The sequence below is a fragment of the Theobroma cacao genome, chromosome 9 (genome assembly GCF_000208745.1).
Source record: "Theobroma cacao cultivar B97-61/B2 chromosome 9, Criollo_cocoa_genome_V2, whole genome shotgun sequence".
Classification (NCBI taxonomy): Eukaryota; Viridiplantae; Streptophyta; class Magnoliopsida; order Malvales; family Malvaceae; genus Theobroma; species Theobroma cacao.
The window spans coordinates 7219773-7233241 of NC_030858.1; the positions used below are offsets into that span (position 1 = coordinate 7219773).

A 13469-nucleotide genomic window follows, 5' to 3' on the forward strand; every position below is an offset into this window, starting at 1 on the left:
TGATGTCAAGATGCATTTGGAACTATAAATTTTGCACTGTACTCTTTTTGGAAGTGATTTTCAGAATAAGTTACGGCAGGATTCGATTCTAGTTTGAAGAGTACAGCTGACAGAAATTCATGGATTTTATTTGTTTTGTGTAAAAATAATAGTACTATGCCTTTTTATACTTGTAGAAAGTTGATGTGCTGATTTTGGTGCAAAGTAAGCCAGTGGCTTATCTTGGACAGAATGGTTAGATGCTTTTGTTTTAAGGGGAAGCAGGCTGAGCTTGTGCAGGTGCAACTGCGCATTTGTAGCCAGTGGCTTTTTGAGTTTAGACGCAGTGTATATGCAGTCAGGTAAGTAATTAATGAACCTGTCTTGTTCACTAAATCAAAAGTTTTCCATCTTTAACATTCACATTTACAGATACAGAATACAACAGAGAGTTGCAGTTGCAGGATCCAACAAGGTTTTCAAATTGAAGAAACTCTCAGCTGAACAACTTTTAATTCTAAGAGGGGAAATGTAGATTTGAAGCAAAGCATTCTGCAAATTCCAAAACTCAAAGAAATTGACATTCAGGTAGCTGCAAATACCAATCTTGGAAATGGGAGGTTTGATCTAATTACAAGAGATATCTCAATTACAACACCGGGAAATGGCGAGGAATGGTCCCACATTCAAGGTTAGCTCTCTAGTGTAAGGTTTTAAAGAAAAGGAAATTGATTTACCTCTTCCAATCCTTCCACCTCTAGCAAATTTCAAACTCCCCAAAATTATACAACAAGCTTGAAATATTGTCTTCACACAATCGAAGTTACAAATGTGGCATCATAACCTCTGATTTGATAGTTGAGCCAATAATGACAGGAATTGACTACTCATCATCTACACCGTTGTTTGCCAGTATTCAAGGGAGAATCTCTGATGCTTTTGGATTGAGCATTGGACAGTTGCTGAGATCCCTCTGGTTTCTTCTTACGTCTCCCTTGTTGAGATAGACGAGAGTGATAAGATAAGATGGCAAGATCATTAAGATCTTGCAATGGAGTGAGAACTTTCACTACTTCATCCATTGTAGGACGGGATTTTGGGTCCCTATGGAGGCAGTTGTAAGCTAATTGAGAAACTTTCTGCACCCCTTTAAGAGAATAATGCAGCTCCAAGCGGGGATCCACAAGTTGGTAAAGTTTTCTCTTGTCAGCTAAATATGATCGAGCCCATGCAACAAGATTCTGCTCCCCACTAGGGCGCTTCTTGTCCATTGATCTTCGGCCAGTCAAAATCTCCAGTAATACAACACCAAAGCTGTAGACATCACTCTTAGATGTCAAGTGTCCTGGGAAAAAGATCCAAAGTTGTACATATAATCAATTCTCAGATTTTTGCATGGAGCAGAAAACTTGAGGAACAAACAGAGACCTATCATACAGTTCGCAAAACAGGAACTCTCAGCACCAAATAACACCATAACAATCAATCAACATGAGCTATTAAGTTTGATGAATGCTTTCCATATCTTTGAAATGTTCCACTAACTAACAGAGTCAAATCAGATAGCTCAAGATCACTTGTTAAAAAATCTTTGCTTAAAGCAGTACAGGGTACAAAAGCACATGCACAAAAATATTGTGCATTTGGGAGTCTGGCTACTGATATTCAAAATTCCACTTAACTTGGCAAGGGTAATGCTCTTGCAGATATGTAACATATTTAGCATACTTTACCTACTCTAGTCTCTAGAATTTTGGTGATTCTATATTCTATTTACTTTCTGGTACTTAAAATCAAGTTCTATGGCAATTTGGTAATGAAAGTCAATTTCATTATAGAATGTTAGTTTAGTGATTTCAGCAATGCCTTGGTTGTTTTATGGCCATCTAGATTGTTTCTAATTCAGCCACTGATATTTTGTATAACAGGTAGTTTTAATGGTAATTGAAATAAAAGTAGCATATCTAACCTGCTTTTCTAACAACCAGTGACATTCATGGTTCAAGAACAAACCAGATACACTTGTCTGAGTAGTTTGATGTCATTCCTACTGCTGTGTTCCTTAGCATTTAAATTCGTTTTAATGTTAAGTCAAATTTCCTTAGAGAAGGCATGTACTAGAGGTTCAAGCTTTCAATTAGTTCAGATCGCCTTGCATACATTTAATACCTGTCATAACATACTCTGGTGCAGCATAGCCATAGGTTCCAACAACCCTAGTAGAAACATGTGTTTTGTCTCCTCGAGGACCAGCTTTTGCTAGACCAAAATCTGAAAGCTTTGCGTTATATTCCTGCAAAAGAAATTCCATATTAATGATTCCATAAAACAAATGATATATTGGATAGGTTGATGTAATCACGTAAATTAACATCAACAACCCACATACCGAATCAAGTAAAATGTTGGATGTCTTAAAATCTCTATAAATGACTGGCTCAGGACCACCATGGAGAAAGGCCAATCCTTTTGCTGCCCCAAGTGCAATCTTAATCCTATTAGACCATGGAAGAGGTATCGTCCCTTTGCAAAATTAGCAACAAGGCAACATCAGTATTTCTTTCATGTGAACTTCTATAACTATGAAAGAATGCAAATTCCTGAAACTGTTTATCAGAAGTTACATAAGATGCATCAAATGTTCAGGTGCATCCAGAAAAATCATTGGTGTAAAATACCAAGACAAAAAATTATCAGCAGTACAGAGTTTATGTTCAGTCTCTTACAAGTTTGCAGATAAAATGGAATTGGTGATTTAGTAGCCATAAAAAAGATCTGATATTGTCAAACCCATTTTTTTCGTTTCTAGTCTTTTTTTTAGGGTATTGTAAGCATCATCTTATGCATATTAAGTATTTCATGAAGTCCATTGAAAAATGTAGACTAGCTGCATCTCTTGTAAATTAACTACATTACATTTCTGGTTTTTTTTTTTTTATTGATGGGGTCTCTTTTAAGACAGCAAAACATTTCATGAGGGTTCTAAGTTGGAAATAAGAAACAAATTTAAAAATTCCAAAGACTTTTTATACAAAATCAATTTATACTGTAACAATGCTGTTACAAGAATAAGAAAGAGCATGGGAGGATGCTTATTTAGGATAACGAAAGCAATGTTTTTGGCTAATAAACGAAACTTATTGTGATGCCTGTACCAAGTTCCCACAAGGGAGAGCCCCATCAATAAGAAGGTACAATAATAACTAACAGAGGAACCGTGCAAGAGGACCACTCCAACAGAGGATTTTAACTTAAAATACCAAATTGGAGATAAAACAAATAAGAAGAACAAAAAACTAAACTGAGTTGGAAGGATAGAAGGAAAGAAAACAGTGAGACTCACTTCTAAAAAGATGGTTTTCAAGACTTCCTCGAGTCATAAATTCATATACAAGCAGCCGTTGATCGTCTTCAATGCAGTAACCAATAAGTTTAACAAGATTAGGATGATGAAGCTGTCCAAGGACATCAACCTCAGCCTGCATAAAAAGAATCATCCAATGTTATACTCCCAAAATTCAGTAACTTACCAATAGTCTCTTCAGCATTAAATCTACTAACCCAAAGCACATATTTTTCTACTAACCACCCATTCTCTATGGCCTTGAAGACCATCTGGCTTTAAACTCTTGACAGCGACTGTGATCCCTGAACCTGGTTTCGCTGGTGCTGTCCCATTTTCCTCTATCCACCCTTTGAAGACATAGCCAAAACCACCTTCCCCAAGAATGCTGTCAGGTCTAAAGTTTCCTGTCGCAGATTTTAGCTCCTGAAAAGAAAATTGGAGAAGCTGGCATGGAGATTTGTTTTCTGATGGTGGTGGATCAGGATTATCAGATGAAAGATGAGCTTCATTTGGAGGGCACAGCTCTCTATTACTAGCATTTAGATATCTTGTCTCTGTAGCTGCAAACAGAGATTGAGAATTAGTTGTCTTCCTTTGATCATAATTCCATAACAGCTTAAAGAACAATATGAATTCCATTTCATTTAAGGTTGTGACTTAATAATAAGGAAAAGAGAGAAGACTACAATTCCTTTGTCAGTAGAGAATCTTTCAACGAGGATCTTAATTAAAATGGATTATGCAAGCTAAAATCTTGATTGGAATATGGCAAATTGTCAGAAATCAAGTAGAATAAATCAATTCCCTTTCTTCTCCTGTAAAAAGACAGTGCCATGATTTGTAACGACCCAGTGAAAATGATATTAGCTGAGAATAGATACAAAAAACCCAGTCTCACATTCACTGCCCACTTTCAAAATCCCATTATGAAACTCATATGACTAAAAAGAAAAATCATCTTTTTTCAAGAATCAGAAGAAAGTTGCCCGTGAAGAACAGTAGCCTAACTGTATTCCATCCTGATATTGTTTATTGAACTCAAAATTTTGAAGCTTTTAAGAAAAAACAGATCAGAAATAAGAAAAGCAACGTTGGATTAGTATCAGAAATCAGCTGCAAAGAAAGAAACAGAAGAAGGAAGAAAACAAGCATTACGAAACATTAGAAACAGAGGAGACCAACAAGAAGAAACAAATGGCCAGAAGAAAAAAAAACCATTAATATTTTCCAAAACAAAAAGGCCAAAAAAAAAAAGCTAGAGAGAAAGAGACATAAAAAAAAGAAACGAGAAAAGAAGATTACCAGCATCATAAACAAGACTAGTACGAGGAATTGTGTTAGCAGAGTCACGAGAAACAGAGGACTTGCAAACACCGCGTTTTAAGACGGCCCAACAGCCACAGTTGTTGTCATCCATGGAGAACAAGGATGGGTTTAGAGAGAAAGTCTTAGTCAGTTAAACTAAAGTATATGATTTATCGGATGTTACTATAATTGCATAAGAAGAAGAAGAAGAAGAGGACGAGATTGGCCATGGGTAGTAAAGAAAGAGAGAAGAAAAAGAAGAAGAAAAGAGAGTTGAATTGAGTTAGAGAGGGGAGGGAGAGAAAGAGAAAGGATTGTTGTTATTAGTGTTGGTGTTGTTGTTGCTGTTGGAGATTGCAGGCATCATCATCACCATCATCGCAGTAGTGTGTACAAAAAGAACTTTTTTCCCACCACCTTTTTTTGTGGGGATGGCATTTGCCTCCCTCCCCTCTCTCTCTCTCTNTTTGGGGTAGGTGGCGATTTGTCCTCCCTCCCCTCCTCTCTCTCTCTCTCTCTCTCTCTCTCTCTTTTCATTCTTATTTTGCTTCTTTTTTAAAAAAAAAGAAATTTATTTACACGTGGCAAGATTACTAAAAGAATGGTACATATATTTACTTATAAAACATAACAAAATTATGTCAAATAAGAAAGATTAACACACAAAAGAAAAAGTTTATGGAAAAACTTGGGATAATGTCTAATTAAGCTTTGTGTTTTTTCTTGGTTTGAGAGAATAGTTGCTCTAGCTTTCATGTGTAAGCTGATTGCTTTGCAAATTTGAATTTAAAAAAGAGGAAGAAAAATTTGATTAATAGAAAGTGATAGGAATAATTTGGTTGGCTTATTGGTGTTATGCTGATTAATAGAAAGTTGCTATTCCTCATGAATCATGACATTAACACATGAGGTAAAGGGATGAGAGGGATGTTTTTGTATTTGGAGGTTGAAGAAAGAAACCAAACCAAATAAAGCCCTTTGTTATTTTCATATTTTTTGGTAGTATCAATCATAATCTTGACCTTGAAAAATACAAAACAAGCAAAATTTTGCAAACAATTGACATAGACTAGTAGTAGGCCAGCAACTCATTTGTTTTTCCTTTATTAGGACTGAATTGGAAACAAATATCTCCCTCACTCTCTTCACCACTTACATGATCCAATTCCCCAATGCATAACACCCACATTGGAATGATATCTAAGCCTACTATTTACTTGATTGCGAAATGGAATGAAAATGATGGTCCAAAAAGAATCATTTTGATGGGAAAACAAAACCCTTAATTCAATTTAAGTTTATTGAATAAAGCAATGGAGGTTTTAAACATAGTATAACATAATCTTTTATATCTTAGAAGATAAGTGCAAAATTTAATCAAATATCTTGGTAATATATATAAATAAATCATATGTTTTAATAGATAAACTCATTGAAACCTATTCTTTAATGGGTGTGACTTAAAAATTTTAGTTTGCATAAAGTCAAATATCTTATTGTGTTTTGAATTAAGTCAAATATAGCTTTAATGGGTTTTAATATATTATATTTAAGTAGGTTTATCATTATTCAAAAAAAAATATTTAAGTAGGTTTATCAGAACTTGATATATATTATGACAAATTTCATATTGTTTAATATATATATATATATATATATAATATATATAATATAAACATTGGATAAATGATCAAAAGAAAAATATAGCAAATGTTTGATAAGTAATATGTTAAAATATTGATTCCTTATATACCGTGGCTGCATTCAATGATATTGATCCATCAACAAACTTTGAATGTTCAATCTTAATTTTTAACATTATAATAAGTTTCTTAAAAGGAATCCAATCTACTTGAATAAATTCACCTAATTTTTATCTTAAAGAGGCTAAATAACTTACCTTTCACCTCCCAATATATGAAAAAAAATATATTTACAATAAAATAATATTCTTGGTTAAATTCTGGAAGCAGTGGCCATGATATTTAGTATTGATATGAGGCAATAAAAAGTTTCGATTGACTTCATTTTCTAAATGGTTTCTAAGTAATATATAGGATGTAATTTGTACTCAAATGCAAATGTAGTTGTCCCCAACATGCCTTACTAAGCAAATAAAAGAAGTTTCTTTTATTCTCATTATGTTAAGTAAATTCAATAGATTGCCATAGGATAATACTATGAATCTGCTCAACGGAGTTATAAGATTAGTAACAATGAGATTTAGAGTTATAACAATGAGATTTTTTTATTAATTGGGAAACAAGAATTCGAACTCTATTTTTTAAACAGAAAATCATAAATAAATTAATAAGTCAAATGCTTAAGTGCGAGTAATAGCAATGAGATTGAAATTACAGAGTGAGAGAATATTTGTTAAGTAAAAATAACGGTAACAAATGTGATGAAAAAAGAAAATGAACATTAAAGATATTAAGTAATAGTTAGGTATAATTATAATTTTATAGATATGTGATATTAAAAATTTAAAGGGCATTTAATATGCAAGCGTCTGGAGGGAAATGATGTAGGTGGAAACAGTAGATAACTAAATATCCATTTCCCCAGTATAAATGAGTCTTGCTTTAGGTAATGGAGTTTTTCACTTTCTTCATTGTCTGTCTCTTTCTTACCCACATCTAAGTTAATCTAGCACCTTGGCACCTAATCTTTAGCTGCCTAAAGAGAAAATCTTTTGCCCACATGGAGTTTTGTAACATGTAAGATCTTGTGCCCAAAAAGGTTTCCTAATCAGGGGGAGTCAAAATTAAGTTTTTTCCACTAATTAAACAATTCTTGGTCTGTATTATTGTCTGGTCAAAACTAATGGAAAGATAGTCAAGAGCATATTTGAGTGCAATCCCATCAGCCACTCTCGCTTTCTATGGGCAAAATGGATATATTCCTATACGTAGAGAGGGGAAATGGGATGGGAGGTTCCTTATAAGTGCCCTTCCTTCTATTGACAATTGTTTTGGGTGTTTTTTTTTTCTTTTTTCTCTTTTTAAAGGGGGATTTGATAGGAAGAGAAGGGGAGAGGAGGGTGCTTGGTGAGAGGTCATTTCATCAACAACCAATACAAACAAAATGGTATTCTATGATGCTTTGGGTGAAGAAAAGCAAATGTGAGATAATATGCAATGAAATGAGATCCCTATTCCTTCTTTTTTTTTTTTTTCCTCTCTTAGACAGTGCTTTGCAACTTGACAAGGTCCCCTTGTTGGAAAGGGGGTGATACCCATTGCCCCCACTCAGCCTGTGGGTCCACCCCCTTTTCCCCAAATCTTGGACCCCACCACCACACCTAGGCTGAGAATAGTTTTGAAAGACTGGCCTGTGTAGCCCACTCAAGGTCATCATATTGGGCAAACAAGATATCCTATTTTGGGAGGTATAAAGTTGCAGAGTCATATAATTGGTGTAAGAGAAAGCTCGCAGATGTGTAAGATTTTAAGAGAGATTCTGCAATTAATTCGGATTGATGTTTTCTCCAACTCTTTTAAGACACCAGGATTTCATCATAAGTATAGCATGCACTTCTATCAAAATGTGTTTTAAGGATCAACCTGCTAACTTGCCCGAGTACAAAGTTTCGGGCATCATCTTCCAGGGCCCAACAGATCATCAGGCTCCGCATATTGATCAATATCACAAGTAACAATTGGAGGGTTCGAGTTGGATCGAATATGATCAAATTATCCGGGATCAAGTTTGAGATTTCAATTATTTTGAGTTGAGTCACTTCACATTGAAGTTATTATTATTTTTTAAAATTAAATTATTAAAATTCGTGTCATTTTAAATTTCAATTTTAATGTATTGAATTGTTGATGATTTTTTTAAGTTGAATCAAATTTAAACGAGTTGACTCGAATCTTGTAATCGGGGAATCGAAATATCTAACCTTACAAATTGAAGCTGCAACTGCTTGGCATAAAAAAGAATACTCTGCGTTTTTTTCTTTTGTTTTCTGATAAATAACACAACAGGTGAACCACTTGTGCAGCATGGTTTCTTGTTAGGTGTCATCATCATGATGGTTTGAACAATTTATCTTGTGAGCTCTCATTGGTGGGAAGATTGGTAGAAAGAAGGGAGGAAAAGAAAATCCCATTGATTGATGTGAAGATGCTTCTTGACCAGGTTTCACGTATCTTTGAAACTTGGTTTCAACTTCGAACTGTAGCCAACTCAATCAAGTAGATCCTGGGAAGTATCTTTCCTCCTGTTTTTAGCTGCTACCATATCAGTATATGACTTTAAAATCATGTAATTGGTGAAGAAAAGATTGGAATTTAGAGCGCTAGCAAGCGATGGACAAAAGCATGGGAATGAAAATTTTTAAGACAGAAAACAGAATGACCAACATTCCATGCTTTCTTACCAAGAAATCCAGGCATCGTTGCCTATATTTATCAAGTACAATTATTTTCAATAAAAAATTATGTTTAAATTTAAGTCAGGTCCACTACATATTATTTCTCAAAAAAAAAAAACACTGAAAATTAATTATATGATGATTTATTGTATTGGTTATTTACGTTAGTATTTTCTTCTCCCTTTTCTCCTTTTCTGGGAAAGGCCTAGTGTATTCTAAGACTGGGCCGGTGAATGGCCTGTATTTGTTTCTGAACCTAATCTGGGCCTATAGTTGCAAGTTGGGCTTTCTATTGAGAAGTTGAGGCCCATAAATAATGGAAAATGAGAAAAACAAAAAGGAAAATACATTATACTGTTATTTAATACCGCAATGACTTTGTTTTAACTAGAAATATACTTTTAACTAGAAAAAAGAAAAGAATAATACGGTGGCTCTAAGGAAAAGCTCTGGTGAAATACTGAATACGAGGCTCCAAGTTAAATATGTCGAAACCCAATGGCAATAAACCACGTGTCCAGTTCGAAATGCGTAACTCCTTACGTGTGTAATTTTAAGTGGTGCGTTCTCCAACCATCGGTGTTACCGGATCATCATCCCCCCATCCAACCAAAAATTTCCAATTTTCTGATTTTCCTCCTGGCTGCTGTCCTGCCCCCTCCTCCAGCCATGATAACCAACAACAATTACAAAAATAAAAAACAAAAAGAGAACAAGATTCAACCGCTCCCTCAAATGCTACACCAACAAAAGCAATTCCTCTGTATCCAATTTCTATCGATAGAGAGAAATCATAAATCCTAGTTTTATGAATTCCTTGTTTTGAGAAATTCCGAGATCGACCGTCGGATCGGAGTTTTTGAGATTGAATTTCGATATAATTTAAAAGGGAGGGGGGATTGGGAAGAAAAAAAAAAAAAAAGAAGGCCAAAACAGCAGGCAATTTGGCTGAAACATGTCTGCCATAGTTTCAGGGAAGAGATCTTTCTTTGAGGAATTGAGTGCAACACCTCCCGTTTCCAAGAGAATCCGTTGCTCTTCTCGTTTTGCTTCTTCTTCTTTCTCTCCTTCTTCTTCTTCGCCGCCGCCGTCGCCTTCCTCCTCGTTTCTGATCGATCAATTGATTGCTATTTTCCCTGAAATGGACAAGCAGGTACCATTTTTTATAAATAAATATTATTTTTTCTGTTTAATTTTTTATTTCTGGAAAATTATTTTATTAATTATTTATATCATGGGCTCTTCATTTTTTTTCTTTTGCTGTTTTTTAATTTAATTTTTAGTGGCTTTATTTCATTAGAATGGAATATTTGAAGCGATAAATTGTTTCTTTTATGGTCAAAGAGTTTGGAGCTGAATGTTGGTAACATTAGAATTGGAATTTGAGTAAACTTTTGAGATTTTTTCCGTGAATTTTCTGAATTAATTTCATTTTAATCCAACTCCAGATTTTAAGATCAAATTCCATGTTATCAAATGTAACGTGACATTATATCGATCAAAAAATGGAATCATATGATATAAATGAAGTTGACTTAAGGATTACATTTTTATTTTATTTTAGGTTCTTGAGAGAGCACTTGAAGAATGTGGAGATGATTTGGATTCAGCTATTAGAAGTTTGAATGAGCTTCGTTTAGGATCTGCTTATAGAAATGCAGCTCCTGCTGCGGATAAAACTGCTGTAGCATTAGAAGGAAATGTTCAACATCAAGCGCAAGGTATGATAAAAAAATCCTTTTGGTTCAATGTTGATTAGTCAAGATTGATGATGTCCCTCACAATTGACCAAGATCTTCACTTTTTGTTGTGCATCTCTCTCTGGATTCAAATGTGAGATTTTAGATTGTAAGACTGTATCTGCTTCATGTTTTAACTTTTAGAAGTTTGTAGTTGATTTTTGTGACTATGAAGCAAAGAAGGTTTAGCTTACCCTTTTTCTTGGGAATAGTTCAGAAGAACAAATGAAAAATTGGTAGTCATTCAATAACCCAAAAGTTTGTTGTTTGATCTAATGTAACATGTTTTAAATGAGTGGTTGCTTTTGATGGTGTCCGTGACCATGAGAGTGCTGCTAGGATACTCTGACCTTAAGAAAGGGTAATGTGCAAGGTGTAAATCACCATGAAACCCCAAGGGTTGGGGTCAGTTATCAGTAGATGTTCCTCCCATGCCCCTCACCCTTTTCTCAAAATCAACAAACAATTTGAAGAAACCAGACACTGACACAAATACACCTGATGCAAAAAGTAAAGCTTTCTTGGCAATTTGATCTGTGAATATTGCTATTAACATTCCAGTTTATGTTATTGCTTTCACCTTTTATGTTATTTAGCTAGCCTAACAGTTTCCATGGATGAGATGCAATTAAAACTAGAATTATGAGTTACATACATCTACTGAATTACCTTATAGATATTTGGCATCTGTAGTTGCTTAGTGAGAAGAGCATTGTTCTGTTCTAGGTGTCGCAACAGCTAATGGAGATGTTCCAACTAAGGAACAGACAGCCCCAGAAGTCTTATCATTGGATGGTTCAGATTGGGTGGAGCTTTTTGTTAGAGAAATGTTGAATGCTTCTAACATTGATGATGCCAGAGCTCGTGCCTCTAGAGCATTGGAGGTTTTGGAGAAGTCCATTCATGTACGCGCTGGAGCAGAGGTGGCCCAAAATTTTCACCAGGTTGGTTATCATGGCTGTTACAGTTACTAATGCTTATCTACTCTCCATTCCTACTACACACCACATCCACATATTTTGTTGGGTTTCAGAGGGTTAAACAAGGAAAGGGTTGTTTTGAGGATGCTGAAATTGTTACTTGGGTTTTTATAGGAAAATAGGATGCTGAAAGAACAACTGGAAGCACTTATTCAGGAAAATTCTATTCTCAAGCGAGCTGTTGCTGTTCAGCATGAGCGTCAGAAAGAGTATGAAGATCAGAGCCAGGAGTTGCAGCATCTAAAGCAACTAGTATCTCAATATCAGGAACAGCTAAGAACCCTTGAGGTTGGCCTCATGAACTCAACTTTTGATGCACACAGGGGAGACATACACGGACTGTGCTTTTGCATATATGACCTATGTGGCTACATCCATCTTATTTTTTATTGCTACGTGTTTAATTGCACTGCTTTCGATTTTCCAGAATCTGATGAAAATTTTTTGATTATCTGATACCCCAACAGGTAAACAACTATGCATTGACAATGCACTTAAAGCAAGCACAACAAAGCAGCTCTATCCCAGGCCGTTTCAACCCTGATGTTTTCTAGTAATTCTTGGATATAGCTAATGATCTTTAGCCTCTTAAAGTTTGTAATCTGCTTCAATTAGTGTGCTGCCACATGGTGGTGTTCTTTTTTTCTCTCGCTTTAGAGAAGAGTAGGCTGCAGTCAAAACCTATGCCTCAATTTTTTAACGAAGACATGTATGGTAGTTTGTCTTCCTAAGTATTTACTTGAAGTGAATATTTGATAGTCAAAAAATGTTGTAAGGTTTTGCATCCACAGACATGAACCTTTTATTTGTATCCACTTGTATGCTATAGAAGAAGATTGAAGTCTGCATTTCATCCTCATGGCCATGCTTATTAAGCCACAAGAACAGTGCCTTTGTAAAATGACTTGGAGACTATGTTTTCTTACTGCCATGAGCAAGAAGGGAAGAAGAGGAGAAACTTGGCTTCCAGCGATGCCATCAGATGCCTCTGCGTTGTTTTGACTCTCCATGGCATACTTAAGTTGCAATATAATGATGAATGCCATATGCAATGACAGATTGCGAGTGTCCTTGCTTTATGTTTCCCTTACAAACTAGGGTTAGCTTGGAAATCGGCAGCCTTCAGTTTTCAAATCCTGTTTAAGGTGGTAGAATTGCGGAATTTTTACGATTTCTATAATGTTTCTCACCTTCCATTAAACTAGAATTCGCTTTTACATGGTGGACTTACTTAATTAGAGATAAAAGCCGAAAAGCATAGTCAAAAGGCAGCAACTTTTTGTTGTTGAGACATATTTTTCTGTTCCACTATCCAAATTTAGATAATTTTGTGCGAAAAAGAAAAGAAATCAAGAAGTACCCAAGGCATGAGGTCCCAGCTGGGACGCTTTCCAACCTTTCCTGCAGGCGAGCGCCCGGATAAAAATCACTTGTTTATTTCCGCAGCCAGCCAATGGCTGCATCCACATGTGGGGCTGCTCAGACTTGTGTTTCCAGACACGCGAGGTCCTTATTCGCCCCACCGACTCATGCTGCTTTTGCTTTGCTTTTCATCATGAACGCTAGCCTTTGGCCTTCGATTAATTTTCTCCGATGCAAACTGGGAAATGATTACGTTCAGTTGCATTCATTCAAATTTTCCATAACACGGCATTATATCCTAACCAAGGTGAAACATTTGGAAAAGAGAAACAGATTATTGGGGGATTCCGAGATTCATTCACTACAAGACGTTTCAATTT

General features: G+C 35.4%; 2 protein-coding genes across 2 annotated transcripts; one reads left to right on the forward strand and one right to left on the reverse strand.

Annotated features, from left to right (window-relative positions):
* On the reverse strand, positions 533-5067 carry LOC18588807 (receptor-like serine/threonine-protein kinase At3g01300). The gene is made up of 6 exons (XM_007013464.2): positions 4628-5067; positions 3566-3885; positions 3323-3458; positions 2369-2502; positions 2149-2272; positions 533-1324 (listed from the first exon to the last, which is right to left on the reverse strand). Exons 1-6 carry the CDS (start codon positions 4740-4742, stop codon positions 870-872), a joined length of 1284 nt encoding a protein of 427 aa, XP_007013526.2. The 5' UTR covers positions 4743-5067; the 3' UTR covers positions 533-869.
* Positions 9601-12586, forward strand: LOC18588808. The gene is made up of 5 exons (XM_007013465.2): positions 9601-10161; positions 10573-10729; positions 11474-11691; positions 11842-12015; positions 12195-12586. Exons 1-5 carry the CDS (start codon positions 9964-9966, stop codon positions 12279-12281), a joined length of 834 nt encoding a protein of 277 aa, XP_007013527.1. The 5' UTR covers positions 9601-9963; the 3' UTR covers positions 12282-12586.